This window comes from Lichenostomus cassidix, unplaced genomic scaffold, assembly GCF_008360975.1.
Source record: "Lichenostomus cassidix isolate B80296 unplaced genomic scaffold, HeHo_3.0 HiC_scaffold_55, whole genome shotgun sequence".
NCBI lineage: Eukaryota > Metazoa > Chordata > Aves > Passeriformes > Meliphagidae > Lichenostomus > Lichenostomus cassidix.
In genome coordinates, this window is record NW_028148054.1 from 30,896 (window position 1) to 56,365 (window position 25,470).

Sequence of the window (25,470 nt, forward strand, 5' to 3'; positions counted from 1 at the left end):
AAAATCCCCCAAAAATCCCAAAAAAATCCCCAAAAAATCCCCAAAAAATTCCCCCAAAAAATCCCACAAAAACCCAAAAAAAAATCCCAAAAAAAATCCCCCAAAAAAATCCCAAATCCCACCATAATCGGCAGATTCCCCGAGCAGGGACCCCAAAAATCAAAAAAAAAATCCCCAAAAAAACCCCAAAAATCCCCAAAAAATCCCCAAAAAATCCCAAAAAAAATCCCCAAAAAATCCCCAAAAAAACCCAAAAATCCCAAATAGAGGAGATCCCACCTTCCTGGTCAGTTTCCACAAGCATAACCCCAAAAAATCCTCAAAAAATCCCCAAAAAATCCACAAAAAATCCCCAAAAAATCCCCAAAAAAATCCCCCCAAAAATCCCCCAAAAATCCCCCAAAAAAATCCCAAATCCCACCAAACCACTTCCCCAAAAAAACCCCAAAACCAAAAAAAAAATCCCCCAAAAAATCCCCCAAAAATCCCAGAAAAATCCCCAAAAAACCCCAAAAAAAATCCCAAAATCCCCCAAAAACCCCCAAAAAACCAAAAAATCCCCCAAAAAAACTCTAAAATCCCAAAAACTCCTCAAAAAAACCAAAAACCCCAAAAAAATCCCCAAAATACCCCCAAAATCCATCAAATCCCCCCAAAACCCCCAAAAATCCCAAAAAAACCCCCAAAATCCCCAAAAATTCACCAAAATTCCCCCAAAATCCCCAAAAAACCCCAAAAAAACCCCCAAAAAATTCCAAAAAATCCCCCAAACCCCAAAAACCCCAAAAATCAAAAAAATCCCCAAATTCCCAAAAACCCCAAATAACCCCAAAAATCCCAAAAAACCCCAAAAACCCCAAATAATCCCAAATCTCAAATAACCCCAAATAATCCCAAATCTCAAATAACCCCAAAAATCCCAAAAAATCCAAAAAATCCCCCAAACCCCAAAAAACCCCAAAACCCCCAAATAACCCAAAAACTCCCAAAATCCCAAATAACCCCAAAAAGTCCTAAAAAATCCCAAAAATTCCCAAAATCCCCAAAATCCCAAAAAATCCAAAAAATCCCCCAAACCCCAAAAAACCCCAAAACCCCCAAATAACCCAAAAAATCCCAAAAATCCCAAATAACCCAAAAAATCCCAAATAACCCCAAAAAGTCCTAAAAAATCCCAAAAAATCCCAAAACCACCAAACCCCAAATAATCCCCAAAAAATCCCAAAAATCCCCAAATCCCAAAAAAACCCCCAAAAAAGTCTAAAAAATCCCCAAAAACCCCAAAAATCCATTCAAAATCCTCCCCAAAAACCTCCAAAAATCCCAAAAATCCCCCAAAAAACTCCCAAAAAACCCCAAAAATCCCCAAAAAAACCCCAAAAAATCCCCAAAAATCCCCAATTTCCCTCCCTTAGCCCCGCCCCCTCCCGGCCACGCCCCTCACCTCATTAGCATAACTGGCGGGAAAATCAGGACGAAGAGCAGGGAGTGGGGGAGGGGCAGCCACGCCCTTAACCCCCAAAACCCCAAAGCTCCTCCCACTCCGGCCGCGCCCGTCCCCGACGACCAATAGGAGAGCGCCGAGCTGCAAAGGGGGCGGGGCTTGGGTCAGCGAGGCCACGCCCACTTCGGGGGGATTTTAGACATTTTTTCAGATTTTTTGGGTTAATTTTTGCCGAATTTTTGCCTATTTTTCACTCAATTTTTACCCATTTTTTCCCCAATTTTTGCCAATTTTAACCCCAATTTTTCACCAATTTTTGCCCAAATTTTTCCCAATTTTGGCCGATTTTCACCCAATTTTTCCCCAATTTTCACCCATTTTATCCGAAATTTTCACCCCATTTTCACCCCATTTTCACCCAATTTAACCCAAATTTTTCCCATTTTCCACCCAAATTTTTCCCAAATTTCACCCAATTTTTGCCCATTTTTTGCCCATTTTACTTCCAATTTTTGCCCAATTTTTACCCATTTTATCCAAAATTTTTCCCATTTTTCACCCAACTTTTCCCCAATTTTTGCCAATTTTAACCCCAATTTTTCACCAATTTTTGCCCAAATTTTCCCCAATTTTTCCCCAATTTTTGCCGATTTTAACCCCAATTTTTACCCATTTTTTCCCCAATTTTTGCTGATTTTAACCCAAATTTTTCCCCAATTTTTGCCAATTTTTGCCCAAATTTTCCCCAATTTTTGCCGATTTTAACCCAAATTTTTCCCCAATTTTTGCCCAAATTTTTCCCAATTTTTACCCAATTTTTCCCCAATTTTTGCCCAAATTTTTCCCAATTTTTCCCCAATTTTTGCCAATTTTAACCCCAATTTTTCCCCAATTTTTGCCCCATTTTCCCCAATTTCTGCCCAAATTTTCCCCAATTTTATCCCAAGTTTTTGCTCAATATTCACCCAATTTTTGCAAATTTGGCCCCCGATTTTTCACCCCATTTTTGCCCAATTTTATCCCAAATTTTCACCCAATTTTCACCCAATTTTTGCTGATTTTATCCCAAATTGTTGCCCATTTTATTAGAAATTTTTCCTAATTTTCACCCAATTTTTGCCAATTTTATCCCAAATTTTTCCCATTTTTCACCCAATTTTTACCCAATTTTCACCCATTTTATCCTAAATTTTCACCCAATTTTATCCCAATTTTCACCCAATTTAACCCAAATTTTTCCCATTTTCCACCCAATTTTCGCTCATTTTGTCCCAAATTTTACCCAAATTTTTCCCAAATTTCACCCAATTTTTGCCCATTTTTTGCCCATTTTACTTCAAATTTTTGCCCAATTTTTACCCATTTTATCCCAAATTTTTCCCATTTTTCACCCAACTTTTTCCCAATTTTCCCCCAATTTTTGCCCAAATTTTTTCCAATTTTCGCCCCAATTTTCCCCAATTTTTGCCCAAATTTTTCCCAATTTTATCCCAAGTTTTTGCTCAATATTCACCCAATTTTTGCAAATTTTACCCCAAATTTTTCACCCCATTTTTGCCCAATTTTATCCCAAATTTTCACCCAATTTTCACCCAATTTTTGCTGATTTTATCCCAAATTGTTACCCATTTTATTAGAAATTTTTCCCAATTTTTGCCCATTTTATCCCAAATTTTTCCCAATTTTTCCCAACTTTATCCCAAACCTTTGCCCATTTTATCCCAATTTTTGCCCAATTTTATCCCATATTTTTCCCTTTTTCACCCAATTTTTCCCATTTTATCCTAATTTTTCTCCCAATTTTTTCCCAATTTTCACCCAAATTTTCACCCAATTTTAGCCCAATTTTTTGCCCATTTTGCACCCAATTTTCACCCATTTTATCCCAAATTTTTCTGAACTTTCACCCAGTTTTTGCCAATTTTATCCCAAATTTCACCCAATTTTTGCTGATTTTATCCCAAATTTTTGCCCATTTTTCACCTAATTTTAGCTCAATTTTAACCCCATTTTTACACAATTTTTGCGCATTTTTCACCCAATTTCCACCTTATTTTATCCCAAAGTGTTCCAAATTTTTTCCCAAATTCTGCCCATTTTATCCCAAATTTTTCGCATTTTTCAGCCAATTCTTGGCAATTCTATCCCAAATTTTCACCCAATTTTCACCCAATTTTCATCCATTTCATCCCAAATTTTTCCAACTTTTTGTCCAATTTTCACCCAATTTTTGTCCATTTAAATCCCAAATTTTCCCAATTTTCACCAAATTTTCACTCATTTTGTCCCAAATTTTTCCCATTTTTCATCCAATTGTTGCTCAATTTTCACCTAATTTTGGCCCAATTCTCACCAAATTTTTCCCATTTTATCCCAAATTTTCACCCAATTTTTTCCCAATTTTCTCCCAAATTTTTACCAATTTTCACCCATTTTTTGCCCATTTTATCCTAAATTTTCCTATTTTTCACCCAATTTTAACCCAATTTTAACCCAATTTTTGCCCAATTTTTTTCCAATTTTCACCCAATTTTCGCCCAATATATCCCAAATTTTCGCCCAATTTTTGCCCATTTTATCTCAAATTTTTGCCCAATTTTTGCCCATTTTATCCCAAAGGTTTCCCATTTTTCACCCAACTTTTTCCCAATTTTATCCCAATTTTTTCCCATTTTTCAACCAATTTTCACCCATTTTATCCAAAATTTTCACCCAATTTTTGCCCAAATTTTTCCCATTTTATCCCAAATTTTTACCAATTTTCACCCAGTTTTTCCCATTTTCCACCCAATTTTTGCCATTTTTATATCGAATTTTTGTCCATTTGATCCCAATTTTTCACCCATTTTTCACCCAATTTTTGCCAAATTTTCACAGAATTTTCACGAATTTTATCCTAAATTTTCCCAAACTTTTAGCCTAATTTTTCACATTTTTCACCCAAATTTTGCCAACTTTATCCGAAAATTTTCCCATTTTTCACCCAATTTTACCCAAATTTTTCCCAATTTTCACCCAAATTTTTCCCATTTTTTCCCAATTTTCCCCAATTTCTCCTTCATTTAATCCCCAAATTTTCCACCCATTTTCCACCAAATTTTTTTCCCATTTCCCCTCAATTTTCCCCCAATTTTTCTCCATTTTATTCCCAATTTCCCCACTTTTCCCCCAAATTTTTCCCTCCATTTCTCCCAACTTTTCCCCCAAAATTTCTCCCATTTTCCCTTCATTTCATCCCAAACTTTCCCCCAATTTTCCCCCAAATTTCCACTCAATTTCTCCCAATTTTCTTCAATTTTTCCCAATTTTTCCCCAAATTTTTCCCCCAAATTTCCACTCAATTTCTCCCAATTTTTCCCCCAATTTCTCCCAATTTTCCCCCAAATTTTCCCCAAAATTCCACTCAATTTCTCCCAATTTTTCTCCCAATTTTTCCCAATTTTCCCCCAAATTTCCACTCAATTTCTCCCAAGTTTTCCCCAATTTTTCCCAATTTTTCCCCAATTTTTCCCCAAATTTCCACTGAATTTCTCCCCAATTCTTCCCAATTTTTCCCCAAATTTTTCCCCAAATTTCCACTCAATTTCTCCCAATTTTTCCCCAATTTTTCCCAAATTTTTCCCCAAATTTCCACTCAATTTCTCCCAATTTTTCTCCCAATTTTTCCCAATTTTTCCCCAATTTTTCCCCAAATTTCCACTCAATTTCTCCCAATTTTTCCCCAATTTTTCCCAATTTTTCCCCAATTTTTCCCCAAATTTTTCCCCCAAATTTCCACTCAATTTTCCCCTAATTTTTCCCCAATTTTCCCCAATTTTTCCCCAAATTTTTCCCCCAAATTTCCACTCAATTTCTCCCAATTTTTCTCCCAATTTTCCCCAATTTTTCCCAATTTTCCCCCAAATTTCCACTCAATTTCTCCCAATTTTTTCCCAATTTTTCCCCAAATTTTTCCCCAAATTTTTCCCCAATTTTTCCCCAAATTTTTCCCCCAAATTTCCACTCAATTTCTCCCAATTTTTCCCAATTTTCCCCCAAATTTCCACTCAATTTTCCCCTAATTTTTTCCAGTTTTTCCGATTTTTTCCCCAATTTTTCCCCCAATTTTTCCCCAAATTTCCACTAAATTTCTCCCAATTTTTCCCCAAATTTTTCCCAATTTTTCCCCAATTTTTTCCCCAAATTTCCACTCAATTTCTCCCAATTTTTGCCTCAATTTCTCCCAATTTTTCCCCAAATTTTTTCCCCAAATTTCCACTCAATTTTTCCCAATTTTTCCCCAAATTTTTCCCCAAATTTCCACTCAATTTCTCCCAATTTTTCCCCAAATTTTCCCCAATTTTTCCCCAAATTTTTCCCCCAAATTTCCACTCAATTTCTCCCAATTTTTCCCAATTTTTCCCGAAATTTGCACTCAATTTCTCCCAATTTTTCCCCAATTTTTCCCCAAATTTTTCCCCAATTTTTCCCCAAATTTCCACTCAATTTCTCCCAATTTTTCCCCAATTTTTCCCAATTTTTCCCCAATTTCTCCCCAAATTTTTCCCCCAAATTTCCACTCAATTTCTCCCAATTTTTCCCCAAATTTTTCCCAATTTTTCCCCAAATTTTCCCCCAAATTTCCACTCAATTTCTCCCAATTTTTCCCCAAATTTTTCCCCCAAATTTCCACTCAATTTCTCCCAATTTTTCCCCAATTTTCCCCAATTTTTCCCCAAATTTTTCCCCCAAATTTCCACTCAATTTTCCCCTAATTCTTTCCATTTTTTCCCCATTTTTTCCCATTTTTTCCCCATTTTTTCCCAATTTTTCCCCATTTTTTCCCATTTTCCCCCCATTTCCAATCCCCTCCCCATTTCTGGGCGTGGCCAAGGTGGGCGTGGCCTCCAAATGAAGCCACGCCCACCCTATATAAAGCCACGCCCAGTTTTAATTAAGCCACGCCCACCCCGGCTAAGCCACGCCCCTTATTGGCTAAGCCCCGCCCACTTCCGGCCGAGGCCACGCCCCTCACCTGTGATAGGCTGAGGCCAAGGTCAGGAAGGTGACCTCACCGAGCCCAACCCCCGCACTGCCCACTGCCACCGCTGGGGGGAGAGGAGATTGATTGATTGATTGATTGATCGGGGAGCAATAATCCATAATCAGGGATCAATAATCGATATTAGATAAGTGATCGATAGTCAATCGGGGATCAATAATCCATAATCGATCAGGAATTAATAATCAATAATCAATCGGGGATCAATAATCGGTAATTGATCAGGGATCAATAATCAATAATCGATCATCAATAATCTATCAGGGATCGATAATCGCTCAGGGATCAATAACCGATCAGGGATCAATAATCAATAATCGATCAGGGATCAATGATCCATCAGGGATCAATAATCGATCAGAGATCAAGAATCGATCAAGGATCAATAATCAATAACTGATCAGGGATCAATGATCAATCAGGGATCAATAATCGATTGGTGATCAGTAATCAAGTGGTGATCAATAATTGATCAGGGATCAATAATTAATAAGGGATTGATAACCAATGAAGGATCAATAACCAGTCAGTGATCAATAACCGATCAGGGATCAATAATGAATGAGTGATCGTGAGTAACCAGTGATCAATCAGGGATCAATAATCAGTGAGGGATCAATAATTAATCAGGGATCAATAGTTGATCAGTGATCAATAATCGATCAGGGATCAATGATCAATGAGTGACCAATAAACGGTCAATAAGTGACCAATACATGAGCAAAAAATGACCAATAAGTCGCCAATAAATAATCAATAAATAACCAATAAGTGACCAATAAATGACCACTAATTAATCAATAAATAACCAATAAATGGCCAATAAGTGACCAATAAATGATCAAGAAATTACCAATAAATGACCAATAAGTGATCAATACATAACCAATAAATGTCCAATAAATGACCAATAGGTGATCAATCAATACCCAATAAATGACCAATAAATGATCAATAAATGACCAATAAATGAATAATAAACCACCAATAAATTACCAATAATTGGCCACTAAATGACCAATAGATAACCAATAACTGACCAACAACTGACCAATCAATACCCAATAAGTGGTCAATAAATAACCACTAAATGACCAATAAGCGACCAATAAATGACCAATAAAAGATCAATAAATGACCAATTAAAGATCAATAAATGACCATTAAGTAACCAATAAACAAGCAATAAATAACCAATAAATAACCAATAAATGACCAAAAAACAGTCGATAAATGACCAATAAATAACCAATAAATAATCAATTAATAACCAATAAACAATCAATAAATGACCAATAACTGACCAACTAACGGCCAATAAACAATTAAAAAATCACCAATAAACAATCAATCAATGACCAATCCCCAACCAACACCCAATAACCGATCGATCCCCGATCGATCGATAACCGATAGCCGATCAATGATCAATAACTCACCCCCCAGGGCGCTCAGGCTCCCTCTGGCCAAAGCCACGCCGCTGAGGCTTCCCCACAGGCACAGAGCCACGCCCACCGCCACGCCCCTGGGGGCGGGGCCAGAGAAAGGGGGCGGGGTTAAACAAAAAGGGGCGTGGTTAGAGAGAAAGGGGCGTGGTTAGAGAGAGAAAGGGGCGTGGTTAGAGAAAGGGGCGTGGTTAGAGAGAAAGGGGCGTGGTTAGAGAGAAAGGGGCGTGGTTAGAGAGAAAGGGGCGTGGTTAGAGAGGAAGGGGCGTGGTTAGAGAGGAAGGGGCGGGGTTAGAGAGATAAAGGCGGGTTAGAGGTTAGAGAGAAAGGGGCGGGGTTAGAGAGAAAGGGGCGTGGTTAGAGAGAGAAAGGGGCGGGGTTAGAGAGAAAGGGGCGTGGTTAGAGAGAAAGGGGCGTGGTTAGAGAGAAAGGGGCGGGGTTAGAGAAAGAAAAGGGGCGGGGTTAGGGAGAAAGGGGCGTGGTTAGCAGAGAGAAAGGGGCGTGGTTAGAGAGAAAGGGCGGGGTTAGAGAGAAAGGGGCGTGGTTAGAGAGGAAGGGGCGGGGTTAGAGAGAAGGGCGTGGTTAGAGAGAAAGGGGCGGGGTTAGAGAGAAAGGGGCGGAGAGAGAGAAAGGGCGTGGTTAGAGAGAAAGGGGCATGGTTAGAGAGAGAAAGGGGCGGGGTTAGAGAAAAGGGCGTGGTTAGAGAGAAAGGGGCGGGGTTAGCGAGAAAGGGGCGTGGTTAGAGAAAAGGGGCGTGGTTAGAGAGAAAGGGGCGTGGTTAGCGAGAAAAGGGGCGTGGTTAGAGAGAGAAAGGGCGGGGTTAGAGAGAAAGGGCGGGGTTAGAGAGAAAGGGGCGGGGTTAGAGAGAAAGGGGCGGGGTTAGAGAGAAAGGGGCGTGGTTAGAGAGAAAGGGGCGGGTTAGAGGGAAAGGGGGGGGTTAGAGAGAAAGGGGCGGGGTTAGAGAGAAAGGGGCGTGGTTAGAGAGAGAAAGGGGCGTGGTTAGAGAGAAAGGGGCGTGGTTAGAGAGAAAGGGGCGGGGTTAGAGAGAAAGGGGCGTGGTTAGAGAGAAAGGGGCGTGGTTAGAGGGAAAGGGGCGGGGTTAGAGAGTGAAAGGGGCGGGGTTAGAGAGAAAGGGGCGTGGTTAGAGAGAAAGGGGCGTGGTCAGAGCAGGCCACGCCCACTTTGAAAAGAAAAGTATCTTTTCTGCAAAAATTCCATTTTTTCCCCTGAAATTTTGGAAATTTTTTCCGAATTTTTTTTCGATTTTTTTTTTGGTTTTTTCTCTGATTTCTCCAAAAAAGATCAATTCTCCCAAACAAAGATCCCAATGTTTCCCAAAACTCCCAAATTGCCCACATTTTTCCCCAATTTTCCCACCCAAACATTCCAATTTTCTGCCTCAAATTTTCCAAAATTCCCAATTTACCCATTCAATTTCCCAAAAAGTCCAAAATTCCCAGTTTTCCCTCCCAAAAATCCCAAATTTTCCAAAAATCCCAGTTCTCCATCCCAAAAAATTTCTCCAAAATATATCAACTTTCCCACCCAAAAATCCCAACTTTCCCTCCCAAAAATCCCATATTTCCCATTTTCCCACCCAAAAATCCCAATTTTCCCTCCCAAAAATCCCAATATTTCCCAAAAATTGCAAACTTCCCATATTTTTCCCCAATTTTTCCTCCCAAAAATCCCAAATTTCCCCCCCAAATTTTCCCATTTTCCCACCAAATTTCCCCCAAATCCCAATTTTCCCTCCCAAAAATCCCCAAATTCTCCAAAAAATATCGAATTTCCCATCCAAAAATCCCAATTTCCTCTCCCAAATTTCCCAAAAATCCCCAATTTCTCCAAAAAATATCCATTTTCCCACCCAAATTTCCCAACTTTCCCACCCAAAAATCTCAATTTTCCCTCCCGAATTTCCCCCAAAATCCCACTTTTTCCCCCCAAAAAATCCCAAATTTCCGCAAAATCCCAATTTTCCCTCCCAAAATCAGTTTTCCCCCAAATTTCCCTATTTCCCCCAAAGTTTCCCATTTTCCCGCCAACTTTCCCTAAAGTCCCAATTGACCCTCCCAAAATTCCCAATTTTTCCCAAGAATCCCAACTTTCCCTCCAAAAATTCCCAATTTTCCCACCCAAAAAATCCCAAATTTCCCCCCAAATTTTTCCACTTTCCCCACAAATTTCTCCCAAAAATCCCAATTTCTCATCCCAAAAATGCCGATTTTCCCTCCCAAATTTCCCATAATTCCCATTTGTCCTCCCAGAATTCCCAATTTTCCCGCCCAAAAAGCCCAACTTCTGCAAAAAATATCCATTTTCACTCCCAAAAATCCCAATTTTCCCACCAAATTTCCCAAAATTCCAATTTTTCCCACTCAAAAATCCTAATATTTCTCAATAATCCCAAATTTCCCACATTTTCCCCCACTTTTCCCACCCAAAAATTCCACTTTCCCCTCCCAAATTACCCCACAATCCAAATTTTCCCGCCAAATTTCCCCAAAATCCCAAATTTCCTTCCCAAAATCCCAGTTTTCCCACCCAAAATTCCCAATTGTCCTTCCCAAATTTCCCAAAATTCCCAATTTTCCCCCCAAAAAATCCCAAATTTCCCCAAAATCCCAATTTTCCCACTAAAATTTCCTAAAAATCCCCATTTTACCTCCTAAAATTCCCAATTATTCCCCCCAAAACCCCAATTTTCCCATCCAAAAATCCCAGTTTTTCCTCCCAAATTCCCCATTTTCCCCTCAAATCTCCCCTCCAAGCCCCGCCCACCCTCCAAGCCTCGCCCCCCCAAGCCCCGCCCCCTCACCTGGCCGGCAGGTAACTCCCCACCATGGGCAGCAGCAGCTTCACCCCCAGCGCCGGGATGACGTCAGCCAATAGCACCGCCTGGGCGGGGCCGGGGCCAGCTCAGACCACGCCCACAGCAATAGAAACACCCAGCCCTCCAAGCCACGCCCACTTTGGGCCATTCCCCTTTAAGCCACGCCCACTTTGGACCCTTTTCCTTTAAGCCACGCCCACTCCAGACCATTTCTCGTTAAGCCACGCCCACTTTATAGTCCAGCCCTTTGAGCCACGCCCACTTTGGACCCTTCCCCTCTAAGCCACGCCCAGTGTAGACACTTCCCCTTTAAGCCACGCCCCTCCAACCCCACCCATCCAATCCCCACCTGCTTATTCTAGCTCCACCCACTTCAGGCTCCACCCACTGACACTCCAGATTTAAGCCCCACCCACTTTCAGCCCCACCCACTTCAAACTCCACCCCTTTAAGCTCCACCCACTTTCTCTGGATCTCTTCAGGCTCCGCCCACTTCAAGCCCCACCCCAGTTAAGCTCCGCCCACTTTGAACCCCACCCGTTTAAGCTCCACCCACTGCGACTTCATATTTAGGCTCCACCCACTTCCAGCCCTACCCTGTTAAGCTCCACCCACTTTAACCCTGAACAATTCAGGCTCCGCCCACTTCAAACCACACCCCATTAAGCCCCGCCCACTTTCAGCCCCAACCCATTTAAGCTCCACCCACCGAGACTCTATATTTAGGCTCCACCCACTTCCAGCCCCACCCTGTTAAGCTCCACCCACTTTAACCCCAACCCATTTAAGCTCCGCCCATCACATTCAAGCTCCACCCACTTTGACCTCCACCCACAGCTCCCTATTTAAGCTCCACCCAGTCTAAGCCACACCCCTTTAAGCCACACCCACCTCCCTTCCCACCAAATAAGCTCCTCCCCTTTTAGCCACACCCATCCACCCATTAAAGCTCCTCTCACCTCCCTCTCCTCCCTCCCCTTTAACCCTTCAAGCTCCACCCACTTCAAGCCCCACCCGCTTAAGCTCCTCCCACCTCCCTCCCCACCCAATAAACTCCTCCCCTTTTAGCCACACCCACCCCTTTAAGCTCCTCCCACCTCCTTCCCCTTTAACCCTTCAAGCTCCTCCCCGCTAAGCTCCGCCCACTTCAAGCCACACCCCTTTAAGCTCCACCCCTTCAAGCCTCACCCAGTTCAAGCCACACCCCTTGAAGCCACACCCACCTCCCTGCCCACCCAATAACATCCTCCCCTTCAAGCCACACCCCTTTCAAGCTCCTACCACTTCCCTCCCATCGAACCCTTTAAGCTCCTCCCCTCTAAGCTCCACCCACTCCAAGCCACGCCCCTTTAAGCTCCTCCCACCTCCCTTCCCACCCAATAAACTCCTCCCCCTTTTAGCCATACCCACCCCTTTAAGCTCCTCCCACCTCCCATTCCTCCCTCCCCTTTAACCCTGTAGGCTCCTGCCCTCTAAGCTCCACCCACTTCAGGCCACACCCACTTGAGCTCCACCCACCTCCCTTTCCACCCAATAAGCTCCTCCCCCTTTTAGCTGCACCACTTTAAGCCCCACCCACCTCAAGCCACACCGCTTTAAGCTCCACCCACTTCAAGCCTCACCCAGTTCAAGCCACACCCCTTGAAGCCACACCCACCTCCCTGCCCACCCCTTTCAAGCTCCTCCCACATGCCTCCCATCTAACCCTTCCAGCTCCTCCCCTCTAAGCTCCACCCACTTCAAGCCACACCCATTTAAGCTCCACCCACCTCCTTTTCGTCCCTCCCACGCCTTTAACCCTTTAAACTCCTACTCCTCCAAGCCCCACCCCTTTAAGCTCCACCCACTTCAAGCCACACCCATTTAAGCTCCACCCACTTCCCTCTCCTCCCTCCCCTTTAACCCTTCAAGCTCCTCCTCCTCTAAGCTCCACCCACTTTAAGCCACACCCCTTTAAGCTCCTCCCACCTCCCTCCCCACCCAATAATCTCCTCCCCTCCAAGCCCCGCCCCCTTTAAGCCCCGCCCCCAAGCCCCACCCACCCCAGTCCCCACAGGGTCGCAATCCAGCCGCGTCCGGTTCCGAGGCTCCGCCCCCTGCCGGAAAAACCGGGAAAAAAAACCCCAAAAATGGTCAATATTCCGGGTGGGCGTGGCCGGGGGGAGGGGGCGTGGTCAGGAGGGGGCGTGGCCACTCACGGGGCGTGGCTCCAGGAGGTCACGTGCGGCGCTGAGCATCACCACGTAGGGCAGGTTGTTGCACAGGCCCAGCAGCCTGGGGGGGAGGGGCTTAGGGGGGCGTGGTCGGGTGGGCGGGGCTTGGGGAGGGGGCGGGGCCGTGGGGAGGGGGTGGAGTCAAGATTTGGGGAATTTTTGGGGAAATTTGGGGGAAATTTGGGGGAATATGGGGGTTGGAGGGGCGTGGCTTGAGGGTGGTGGGCGTGGCTAAAGTTTTGGCGGGAAATTTTTGGGGTTTCCTGGGGGGAGGGGCTTAGAGGGGTGTGGCTTAAGGGTTTCTGGGCGTGGCTAAATTACATCAGTTTTGGCGGGAAATTTGGGGTTGTTAAAGGTGGGGGAGGGGCTTGGGAGGGCGTGGCTTAAAGGTTTGTGGGCGTGGCTAAATTATCTGAATTTTGGCGGGAAATTTGGGGGTTTTTACTGTGGGGGAGGGGCTTACATGGGCGTGGCTTCAAGGCTTGTGGGCGTGACCAAAACTGCAAAATTTTGGTGGGAAATTTGGGGGGTTTTAGGTGGGGGAGGGGCTTACATGGGCGTGGTTTAAACCTTATGGGCGTGGCTAAATGATCTCAGTTTTGGCGGGAAATTGGGGGTTTAAAAGGTGGGAGAGAGGCTGGAAAGGGGCGTGGCTTAAAGGGAGGGGGCGTGGCTAAATGATCTCATTTTTGGCGGGAAATGTTTAGGGTTTTACAGATGGGAAAGAGGCTGGAAAGGGGCGTGGCCTAAATCTGATGGGCGTGGCCAACATGGGAAATTTTTGAGATTCTAAAATGGGAGAGAGGCTTGAAAGGGGCGTGGCTTTATGGGAGTGGGCGTGGCTAAATGATCTGAGTTTTGGCGGGAAATTTGGGTTTGTTTAGGGTGGGGCAGGGGCTTACAGGGGTGTGGTTTCAAGGGTTGTGGGCGTGGCCAAATAATCTGAGTTTTGGCGGGAAATTCTGGGTGTTCAAAGAGGGGGAGGGGCGGGAAAGGGGCGTGGCTTAAAGGGTTGGGGGCGTGGCTAAACTATCTAACTTTTGGCGGGAAATTTTTGGGGTTTTTTAGGTGGCAGAGAGGCTGGAAAGGGGCGTGGTTTAAAGATTATGGGCGTGGCTAAATGATCTGAGTTTTGGCGGGAAATTTGGGGTGGTTAAAGGTAGGGGAGGAGCTTAGGTGGGCGTGGCTTAAAGGTTGGTGGGCGTGGCTAAATTATCTCCGTTTTGGCGGGAAATTTTTAGGGTTTTAAAGATGGGAGAGAGGCTGGAAAGGGGCGTGGCTTAAAGATTATGGGCGTGGCCAACATAGGAAATTTTTGGGGTTTTAAAATGGGAGAGAGGCTTGAAAGGGGCGTGGCTTTATGGGAGTGGGCGGGGCTAAATTCTCTGAATTTTGGCGGGAAATTTGGGGGTTTTTACTGTGGGGGAGGGGCTTACATGGGTGTGGTTTAAACCTTATGGGCGTGGCTAAATGACCTCAGTTTTGGCGGGAAATTGGGGGTTTAAAAGGTGGGAGAGAGGCTGGAAAGGGGCGTGGCTTAAAGGGAGGGGGCGTGGCTAAATGATCTCAGTTTTGGCGGGAAATTCGGGGTGGTTAAAGGTGGGGGGGAGCTTAAGTGGGCGTGGCTTAAATGTTTGTGGGCGGGGCTAAATTATCTCAGTTTTGGCGGGAAATTTTCGGGGTCTTTTAGGTGGCAGAGAGGCTGGAAAGGGGCGTGGCTTAATGATCTGAGTTTTGGCGGGAAATTTGGGGCAGTTAAAGGTGGGACAGGTGCTTAAGTGGGCGTGTCTTAAAGGGAGGGGGCGTGGCTAAATGACCTGAGTTTTGGCGGGAAATTGGGGGTTTAAAAGGTGGGACAGGAGCTTGAGTGGGCGTGTCTTAAAGGGAGGGGGCGTGGCTAAATGATCTCATTTTTGGCGGGAAATTTGGGGTGGTTAAAGGTGGGGGAGGAGCTTAGGTGGGCGTGGCTTAAAGGTTTGTGGGCGTGGCTAAAAAATCTCCATTTTGGCGGGAAAATTTCAGGGTTTTTTAGGTGGCAGAGAGGCTGGAAAGGGGCGTGGTTTAAAGACTATGGGCGTGGCTAAATTATCTGAGTTTTGGCGGGAAATTCAGGGGTCTAAAAGGTGGGGGAGGGACTGGAAAGGGGCGTGGCTTAAAGCTTATGGGCGTGGCTAAATAATCTCACATTTGGCGGGAAATTCAGGGGTTTTAAAGGTGGGAGAGAGGCTGGAAAGGGGCGTGGCTTAAATATTATGGGCGTGGCTAAATGATCTGAGTTTTGGCGGGAAATTTTTGGGGTTTTAAAGATGGGAGAGAGGCTGGAAAGGGGCGTGGCTTAAATATTATGGGCGTGGCTAAATGATCTGAGTTTTGGCGGGAAATTTTTGGGGTTTTAAAGATGGGAGAGAGGCTGGAAAGGGGCGTGGCTTAAAGATTATGGGCGTGGCCAAGAGGGCAAATTTTTGGCGGGAAATTGGGGGTTGTCAAAGGTGGGGGAGGGGCTTGGGAGGGCGTGGCTTTATGGGAGTGGGCGTGGCCAAATGATCTGAGTTTTGGCGGGAAATTGGGGGTTGTTAAAGGTGGGGGAGGGGCCGGAAAGGGGCGTGGCTTGAATCTGATGGGCGTGGCCATGAGGGCAAACTTTTGGCGGGAATTTGGGAGTTTAAAAGGTGGGAGGGGCCGGGAAGGGGCGTGGCCAGCCCAAATTCGGGAGGAGGGCGCCACCAGAAGGCTGCTGCGATTCGCCAGGAGGGGCTCGGGGGGGGTGGGGGAGGGGCGGAGGAGGCTGTGGGGGGAGGGGAGAGGATGAGAGAGAGAGAGGAAATTATTTTGGGGATTTTGGGGATTTTTTGGGAAATTTTTAGGATTTTTTTGGGAATTTTTTGGGAATTTTTAAAGACTTTTTGGGATTTTTTTGGGAATTTTTTTATTATTTTTAAGGGATTTTTTTGGATTTTTTGCGGAATTTTTTAGGATTTTTGGGGATTTTTTGAGAATTTTTGGGGATTTTGTTTTTATTTTTGGGGAAGTTTTTAGGATTTTGGGGAATTTTTTTATTTTTGGGGAATTTTTTTAGGGAATTTTTTCGAAATATTTGGGAATGTTTTTTCAATATTTTGGGGTTTTTAAAATTTTTTGGGGGAATTTTTTAAATTTTCGGGGATTTTTTGGGAATTTTTTAGGATTTTTCTGGGAGTTTTAAAAAATTTTTTTGGGAATTTTGGGGGATTTTGAAGGGATTTTTAAATTTTTTTTATTTTTAAAGAAATTTTTCAGATTTTTTGTTTCTTGAGATTTTTCGGATTTTTTTTTTTTTTTTTGTTTAGAGACATTTAAAAATTTTTTAATGATTTTAAAATTTATTTTCTGGAATTTTTATTTTTGGAGATTTTCGAGATTCTTTGGAAATTTTAAAGATTTTCGTGGATTTTTCTTTTATTTTGGGGATTTTATTTTATTTTTTGGGGCAATTTTTAGGTAATTTTTGCTGAATTGTTTATTTTATTCTTTTGCTTTTTTTTAATTTGTTTTGAATTTTTTTTGGTTTTAGGGGATTTATTTAAAAATTTATTTTTATGAAATTTTTTTTTTTTGAAATTTTTTTTTGGCGAATTGATTATTTTATTCTTTGGATTTTTAAAACTTTTTTTGGTTTTTTTTTTTTTAGGGATTTTTAAAAATTTCTTTTGGCAATTTTTTTTTAGGGGGCAGAATTTTTTGGGGAATTTTCGCCAATTCTTTTTTTATTATTTTGAGTTTTTAAACCTTTTTTAAATTTTTTTTTTAATTTTTAGCGGATTTTTTTTAATTTTTCGGAGCCAATTTTAACTCCCAATTTCCCTTCCCTCCCCCATTTCCTCCCAATTCCAACCAACCCCCTTCCCAATTCCCTACTTTAATCAATTCCCCAATCCCAATTCCCTAATTTAAACCCCAAATTCCCCATTTTTAACCCCAAATTTCCCTTTTATTTTATTTTATTTTCTCCTCTCACCCTCCGGCAGCAGCGGCTCCTCCTCCGCCATGTTGGATCCTCGTCACGTGATTCCTGCTTCACGTGACTCCGCTATCACGTGACAAGCCATATATAGCAAAAGTGGGCGTGGCTTCAATTGCTATTTATTCAACGCTATGTCCATATTAGGGGAAAGAGGGCGTGGCTTAAACAATATTAGCATAAAGTGGGCGTGGCTTACACGGTTTCAATCCATATACGGCAATCAGTAGGCGTGGTTTTATCCATGTATGGAGATAATGGGCGTGGCTAAAACAACACAGGCTATACAGTAGGCGTGGTTTTGTCCATATATGGAAATTTGTGGGCGTGGTTTGCTCTCCCCTCACGCCCCACCGAGGGGCGGTGCCGCCATTTTCTCCCCTCCCCTCCTTCCCGCCCTTTTCTCTCCCCTCAAGCCGCCGCCGCCATCTTGCCCACCCCCCCCTCACCGCCATGGCGCTGGTCTCGGCGGATTCGCGGATCGCCGAGCTGCTGGGAGAGCTGCACCAGCTCATTAAACAGACGCAGGTAGTGTAGTTATGTGGATTTTAGCGTGTCGGGATTTTTAGTTTTTATTTAGGATTTTTTAGGGTTTTCCGATCCTCCTCAGGGCTTCCCGTTGTCCCTCAGGATCGCAAATTTCTCTGAGTTTTTTCTGCTTTTTTCGTGTGTCTCCTCACCGGTTTTGATGTTTTCTCTCTGTTTGCTCTCGCGGATCTCTAAAATCGCTCGTTTTACCCTAAAAATCACTTGTTTTCCTCTCCTGGACTCCAAAAACCATCAATTTTCACCCCAAAATCAGTTTTTTCCCCTCACGGAAACCCCTAAATCGCTCATTTTACCCTCAAATTGCTGCTTTTCCCTCACGGATCCCTAAAATCACTCATTAGCCAAAACATTTCCTCTTTCCTCTCACGGACCACCAAAATCACCCATTTTCCCCCCAAAAATAATTTTTCCCTCTCACAGATCACCAAGATCACCCATTTCCCCCCCACAAATCACTTTTTCCTCTCACAAATCCCCCCAAAAAAAGTTTTTCCCCTCACAGACCATCAAAAGCACCCATTTTCCCCCCAAAAAATTCAATTTTCCTCTCACAGATCCCCAGAAAATAATTTTTTCTCCTCACAGGCCACGAAAATCCCCCCTTTTCCCCCAAAAAAATCAATTTTTCTTCTCACGGATCCCTAAAATCACCCATCTTCATCCCAATTTTATCCCTTTTTCCTCCCTTTTCCCCCCACTTTTTTCCCAATTTTTCTCCTTTTCTCCCAATTTTCCCCCTTTAGTCCAAATTTTTCCCCTTTTCCCCTCTTTATTCTCAATTTTGCCCAATTTTCCCCTTATTTCTCCACTTTTAATCCAAATTTCCCTTCTTTTAATCCAAATTTTCCCCATTTTTTCCTCTCTTTATCCATATTTTCTCCCTTTTTCTCCCTTTTTTCACAGTTTTTCCCCTCTTAATCCAAATTTTCCCCACTTTTGTCCCGAATTTCCTCCCTTTTTTCCCAATTTTGCCCCTTTTAATCCCAATTTTTTTCCCGGTTTTGCCCTCAGGAGGAACGTTCCCGCAGCGAGCACAACCTGGTGAACATTCAGAAAACACACGAAAGAATGCAGACAGAGAACAAAAGTAAAATTCCTTAAATTTTGGGGAAAATTTTGGGGAAATTGGGAAAATTCAGAAAAAAAAAAAAAAAAAAAAAATTTGGGGAAATTTTGGGAAAATATCAGGGAAATTTTGGGGAAAATTCAGGGAAATTTTAGGAAAATTAAACAAAATTTGGGAAAATTTTTTGGGAAAATTTGAGGATATTTTAGGGAAATTTTGGGGAAAATTTTGGGAAAATTCAGGAAATATTGGGGAACATTCAGAGAAAATTTGGATGAAAATCAGGGAAATTTGGGAAAATTTTGGGGGAAATTTTGAAGAAAAATTGGGGGGAAATTCGGGGAAATTTTGTGGAAAATTTGGGGAAAATTCAGGAAAATTTTGAGGAAATTTGGGTAAAATTCAGGAAATTTTGGGGAAAAATTGGGGAAATTTTGGAGAAAATTCAGGGAATTTTTTTTGAAAATTCAGGAAAATTTTGAGGAAATTCAGGGAAAATTTGAGAAAATTTTAGGGAAGTTTTGGGGAAAATTTGAGGAAATTTTTGGGAAAATTCAGAGAAACTTTGGGAAAATTAAGGGAAATTTTGGGGAAGATTTGGGAAAATTTAAGAAAAATTCAGGAAAATTTCTGGGTAGTTTTGGCAAAATTCAGGGAAATTTTTGGGGAAAATGTAGGAAATTTCAGGAAAATATTTGGGAAAAATCAGGGAAATTTTGGGAAAATTTTAAAAATCGGGGAAATTTTGGGGAAAATCTGGGGATATTTTGAAGAAAAATTGGGGAAGTTTTAGTGACAATTAGGGGAAATTTCAGGGAAAATTCAGGGAAATTTTGGAGAATTTTTGGGGTAAATTTGGGTGATTTTGGGTATTTTTAACCCCTCAAACTCCCCCAGTCTCTCCCTATTATCGCACCAAACTCCGAGGTCTCTACACCACAGCCAAAGCCGACGCTGAAGCCGAATGCAAGTGAGTTTGAAAATTCCCAAAAAATCTCTCATTCTATAAATTTAATTTTTTCCATTGATTTTCTGCTTTATTCCCTCAAATTTCCTATTTTTTCCCTCCTATTTCTGATTTTTCTCTTCAAATTTTTGCTTTTTCTCCTCAGACTTTTTTTCTCCTCAGACTTTTGCTCTTTTTTCTTAAATTTCCAGTTTTTCTCCTCAGATTTCTGCTTTTTTGCCTCATATTTCTGTTTTTTCTCCTCAGATTTCTGCTTTTTCCTTGCAAATTTCCATTTTTTCTCCTCAGGTTTCTGCTTTTTCCCCTCAGATTTCTTTTTATCTTTGGATTTTTGCTTTTTCCCCTCAAATTTTGGCTTTTTCTCCTCAGATTTTTGCCTATTCTCCTCAAATTTCCACTTTTTCTCCTTAAATTTCTGGTTTTCCCCTCAAATTTCGGCTTTTTCTCCTCAGATTTCTGCTTTTTCCCCTGAGTTTTCTGCTTTTTCCCCTCAAATTTCCTTTTATTCTCCTCAGATTTCTGCTTTTTTGGCTCATTTATGTTTTTTCCCCTCAGATTTTTTCCTTTTCTTCTCAAATTTCCACTTTTTCTCCTTAAATTTCTGCTTTTTCTTCTCAAATTTCAGCTTTTTCTCCTCAGATTTCAGCTTTTCCCCTTCTGATTTCAGTTTTTTTCCTTTAATTTTTCTTACAATTTGTTTTCCCCTCGCATTCTCCATTTTTCCCTCTCCTTCTCCCTCTCCTTTCCCTCCACTTTTTTCCCCAAAATCTCCCTTTTTCTCCCCAAATCCTCCCAGTTCCTCTTTTATTTCCCTCAATTCTTCATTTTTCTTACAATTTCCCCTTTTTCCCTCAAAAATCTTTCCTTTTCCCTCAGAATTCTCTCCTTTTCCTCTAAAACCTTCCCCACTTTTTCCCACCAAAACCTTCTTTTTCTCCCCAAATCATCCCTTTTCCTCCCAATTCCTCTTTTTTTCTCTCAAATCCTTAATTGTTTTCCTAAAATTTCCCTTTTTCCCCTCACAATTTTCCTCCTTTCCCTCAAAATTTGCTCGTTTTCTCCTAAAATCTTTCCCTCCTCCCTTCCTCCTTTCCCCAAAACTGCCTTTTTTCCCCCAAAAAAACCCCATTTTTCCCCCCAAAACCCCAATTTTTTCCCCAAAACACTATTTTCCCCCTTCAACTTTCCCAAATACCTTCTTTTTTTCCAATTTAACCTTTTTCACCTCATTTTTTGTCTCTTTTTCAGCGTCCTTCGCAGGGCTTTGGATAAAATCGCCGAAATCAAATCTTTGCTGGAGGAGCGGCGCATCGGTAAATCCGCTAGGGGGCGCTGTGGCTAAACTCCCCTCACAGGGAAAAAGGGCGGGAAAGTCAAAAAACACCCAAAAATCCTTTAAAATTCCACCAAAATCCATCCAAATTTTGTGGAAAATTTGGGAAAATTTTGGGGAAATTCAGGGACATTTTTGGGGATGTTTTGCGGGAAATTCAGGAGAAATTTTGGGGGAAAATCTCTACTCGACTCCACTCCCCTCACTGAGGGGAGACAGGGAAAAAAGGCGGGAAAGTTAAAAAAACACCCAAAAATCCTTTAAAATTCCACCAAAATCCATCCAAATTTTGGGGAAAATTCAGGGAAAATTTGGGGAAAATTTGGGAAAATTTTTGGGAAAAAATTTGGGAAAATTTGGGTGAATTTCAGGGAAAATTGTGGAAAAATTGGGGAAATTTTGGGGGAAAATCAGGGCAAATTTTGGGGAAAATTTGGAGGAAATTTTGCGGAAATTTCTGGGAAATTTTTTGGAAAAATTTCAGGAAAAATTGGTGAAGTTTTTTTGAAAATTCAGGGAAATTTTGGGGAAATTTGGGGAAATTTTTGGGAAAATTCAGGGAAAAATTGAGGAAACTTTGGGGTAATTCAGGGAAATTTGGGGAAAATTTCGGAGGAAATTCAGGGAAATTTTGGGCAAACATTGGAGAAGTTTTAGGAAAATTTCAGGAAAAATTTTGGGAAATTTTTGTGAAAATTGTGGACAGAAAAAAAAGTGGGAAAAAAAGGCGGGAAAACTAAAAAAACCCTCAAAATCCCTCAAAACTCCACCCAAACCCATCAGGATTTCGAGGGAATTTAGGATTTATTTTATATTTTCTAATTTTAGCGGCAAAAATCGCTGGGATTTACAGCGAGGCCGAGCCGCCCAGGAAGACGATGAGGAGAGGAGTGCTGATGACGCTGCTGCAGCAGTCGGCCATGACGCTGCCGCTGTGGATCGGGAAACCTGGGGAAAAGTGAGTGAAAATGAGGGAAAAATGAGGGAAAAATGGGGAATTTTGGTAGAAAAATAGTTGTTTGAGGGAATAATGTGGGGTTTAGGGGAAATAAAGGGGATTTTGGGAAAAAAGAATGGGTTTGGGGGGATAAAAGGGAGATAAAAGGGGGATAGGAGGTAGTTGAGGACACTGCCGCTGTGGATCGGGAAACCCGGGGAAAAGTGAGGAGAAATGAGGGGAAAAACAGGGAAAACTGAGGAAAAAATGATGAATTTTGGTAGAAAAATGAGTGATTTGAGGGGATCGTGTGGGTTTTGAGGGAAAAATGTGGGATTTGGGGGGGAAAATATGGGATTTCTGGAGACGATGAGGAGAGGAGTGCTGATGACACTGCTGCAGCAGTCGGCCATGACACTGCCGCTGTGGATCGGGAAACCTGGAGAAAAGTGAGTGAAAATGAGGGAAATATGAGGGAAAAATGGGGAATTTTGGTGGGAAATTGGTGATTTGAGGGAATTATGTGGGATTTGAGGGGAAAAAGTGGGTATTTGGTCGGAAAAAAGGGGGATTTCTGTGGGGATTTGGGGCAGGCCATGACGCTGCCGCTGTGGATCAGGAAACCGGGGGAGAAGTGAGTGAAAATGAGGGAAAAATGGGGAATTTTGGTCCTAAAAATTGAAAATTTTGATGGGGAAATGAGGGATGTGACAGGATAATGTGGATTTTGGGGGAAAAAAGGGATTTGGGGAGTTAAAAACCTGGATTTTTGAGGGGGTTTGGGGGAGGCCATGACACTGCCGCTGTGGATCGGGAAACCCGGAGAAAAGTGAGGAAAAAATGGGGAATTTTTACAGAAAAAATAGTGATTTGAGGGAATAATGTGGGGTTTAGGGGAAATAAAAGGGATTTTGGGGGAAAAAAAGGGGTTTGGGGGGATAAAAGGGAGATAAAAGGGGGATTGGAGAAGGTTGAGGCCTCTGCCGGTGTGGATCAGGAAACCCAGAGAAACGTGAGGGAAAAACAGGAAAAAATGAGGTAAAAACAGGGAAAAATGAGGGATTTGGGGGGGGAAATGAGTGATTTCAGGGAATTGTGTGGGTTTTGAGGGGAAAAAAAGGGAATAAAGTGGAATTTTTGGGGAAAAAAGGAGATAAAAGGGGATTGGAGGAGGTTGAGGACTCTGCTCCTGTGGGTCTGGAAAAATGGGGAAATGTGAGGGAAAAATGTGGGAAAACTGGGGAAAAAATGAGGGAATATGGGGAGAAAAGAGGAATTTTGGTGGGGAAATGAAGGATTTGGGGGGAAAATTTGTAAGAAAATCATTAAAAATTAATAAAAATACAAAAATTGTATAGAAAATTTGTAAAAATTTCATAAAAATTTGTAAAATCATAAAAATGCGTAAAGTCTTAAAAGTTTCATAAAAATCCATTAAAATTTTGTAAAAATTCTTTAAAAATTGTTAAAAATTCATAAAAATTTGTAAAAAATTTGCAAAAATGCATAAAGAATCCATCAAAATTTCTAGAAATTTGTAAAAAAAATCATAAAAAAATTCCTAAAAGTTCCCAGAAGCCTCCCCAAAAAGCCTCAACGATCCATTAAAAATTCCTAAAAAAATTGTTTAAAATCTGCTGAAAATTTAGTTTAAAATCCGTAAAAAAATTGTAAAAAAATTGTAAAAAAAGTAGTAAAAGAAATAGTAAAAAATAGTGAGAAAAATAGTAAAAAATAGTAAAAAAATAGTAAAAAATTAGTAAAAAAGGGAGTAAAAAAATAGTAAAAAAGTGGTAAAAATAGTAAAAAATTAGTAAAAAATTAGTAAAAAAAGTTTAAAAATAGTAAAAAGTAGAAAAAAATTAGTAAAAAAATAGTAAAAAAATTAGTAAAAAAATAGGGAAAAACCAGTAAAAAACCAGTAAAAAAATCCAAAAAAATCCCCCAAAAATGCTAAAAAATAATTAAAAAATCCCAAAAAACCCCAAAAAAATCAGATTTTTTTTTACTCAAACCTCCCAAATTTTAAACTTTTCCTGGACGAAGCTCACCATTTTTTAACCCTTTCTCCGCCAGGCCTCCCCCTCTGTGTGGAGCTGTCCCAGCCTCGGGCGATTACGTCGCCAAACCTGGAGACAAAGTGGCTGCCAGAGTGAAAGCTTTGGAGGGAGACGAGCAGTGGATCCTGGCCGAGGTGGTCAGCTACAGCCATGCTGCCAACAAGTCAGTGAATTTTACAAAATTCTAATTTTTTGACCCAAAATTCGGGTTTTTCCACCCAAAATTTGGTTTTTTTGCTCAAAAATTTGGGTTTTTTGACCCAAAATTCAGATTTTTCGACCCAAAATTCAGTTTTTTCGACCAAAAATTTGGTTTTTTCGACCAAAAATTCCGTTTTTTGGACCCAAAATGTGCTTATTTTGGCTGAAAATTCACTTTTTGTGTTTAAAAATTCAATTTTTTGGGGTTGAAATTCACTTTCTCAGGCTTGAAATTCACTTTTTTTTGGGGTCAAAGTTCCCATTTTATAGCTCCAAAAGCCTGCTTTTTTGGCCCCAAAATTCCTGTTTTTCTGCTCAAAATTAACTTTTTTTCACCCCTAAAATTCCTTTTTTTTGGGCTCTAAAATCTGCTTTTTTTGCCTCAAAATTCCTGTTTTTCAATCCTGAAATTCCATTATTTTGACCTTAAAATTCACTTTTTTCACCTCAAAATTGCTTTTTTTTTTGGCCACAAAATCCACTTTTTCAGCCCCAAAATTCCCATTTTTCGGCCCAAAATTTGTGCTTTTTTGGCCTTAAAATTCCACTTTTTTCAGCCCCAAAATTCCACATTTTCAGCCTCAAAATTCCCTTTTTCAGCCCCAAAATTCAGGGAATTTCTGTGGCCATTCTGGCTGAGGTGCTCAGCTACAGCCATGCTGCCAACAAGTGAGCCAAAATTCGGGGTTTTCCACCCAAAATTTGGGTTTTTCGACCCAAAATTCGTTTTTTTCGACCCAAAATTTGGTTTTCTCGGCCCAAAATTTGGGTTTTTCAGCCCAAATTTGGAGTTTTTGGCCCAAAATTTGGGGGTTTTGACCCAAAATTCAGTTTCTTCAGCCCAAAATTTGATTTTTTCGACCCAAAATTTGGGGTTTTCGACCTCAAATTTGGTTTTTTTGATCCAAAATTTGGGGTTTTTGACCCAAAATTTGGTTTATTCAGCCCAAAATTTGGGGTTTTCGACCCAAAATTAGTTTTTTTCGACCCAAAATTCTTTTTTTTTGACCCAAAATTTGGGTTTTTCGACTCAAAATTCGGTTTTTTCATCCAAAATTCAGTTTTTTCGACCCAAAATTTGCTTATTTCCGCTGAAAATTCACTTTTTTTGGCCAAAAATCCAATTTTTTGGGCTCGAAATTTACTTTTTTGGGCTTAAAAATCCCCATTTTTTTAGTCCCCAAATTTCCTTATTTTGGCTCAAAATTCAGCTTTGAAATTTGCTTTTTCGTCCCCAAAATTCACCGTTTTTGAGCTTGAATTTCGGGTTTTTTGGGCTCAGAATTCCCATTTTTTGGCTCCAAAATTCGCTTTTTTTGGGCTCAAAATTCGCTTTTTTCACTCCAAAATTTGGTTTTTTCGACCACACCACTTTTTCTTA

General features: G+C 41.6%; 2 protein-coding genes across 4 annotated transcripts in view; one reads left to right on the forward strand and one right to left on the reverse strand.

The window, feature by feature from the left end:
* CLN3 (CLN3 lysosomal/endosomal transmembrane protein, battenin) overlaps positions 1-17,044 on the reverse strand; it is a 31,088-nt gene extending 14,044 nt beyond the window's left edge. Inside the window, exons 1-8 of the mRNA XM_085048599.1 lie at positions 16,974-17,044; positions 15,704-15,764; positions 12,965-13,040; positions 12,809-12,862; positions 10,752-10,831; positions 7,925-8,010; positions 6,459-6,531; positions 1,445-1,585 (exon numbers count right to left, since the gene is read on the reverse strand). Of these exons, the coding sequence (XP_084904725.1) occupies positions 1,445-1,585; positions 6,459-6,531; positions 7,925-8,010; positions 10,752-10,831; positions 12,809-12,862; positions 12,965-13,040; positions 15,704-15,764; positions 16,974-17,004 (602 nt within the window). The 5' untranslated portion in view covers positions 17,005-17,044. The remainder of the gene's footprint in view (positions 1-1,444; positions 1,586-6,458; positions 6,532-7,924; positions 8,011-10,751; positions 10,832-12,808; positions 12,863-12,964; positions 13,041-15,703; positions 15,765-16,973) is intronic.
* Positions 17,045-17,341: 297 nt separating this feature from the next.
* Positions 17,342-25,470, forward strand: part of SGF29 (SAGA complex associated factor 29) — a 17,337-nt gene continuing 9,208 nt past the window's right edge. For 2 of the 3 annotated variants that reach the window (XM_085048601.1, XM_085048602.1), the window contains exons 1-6: positions 17,342-17,504; positions 18,537-18,612; positions 19,489-19,561; positions 20,807-20,871; positions 21,720-21,849; positions 23,905-24,051. In XM_085048601.1, the coding sequence (XP_084904727.1) occupies positions 17,430-17,504; positions 18,537-18,612; positions 19,489-19,561; positions 20,807-20,871; positions 21,720-21,849; positions 23,905-24,051 (566 nt within the window). In that variant the 5' untranslated portion in view covers positions 17,342-17,429. The remainder of the gene's footprint in view (positions 17,505-18,536; positions 18,613-19,488; positions 19,562-20,806; positions 20,872-21,719; positions 21,850-23,904; positions 24,052-25,470) is intronic. The other variant, XM_085048603.1, reaches the window with a different exon arrangement.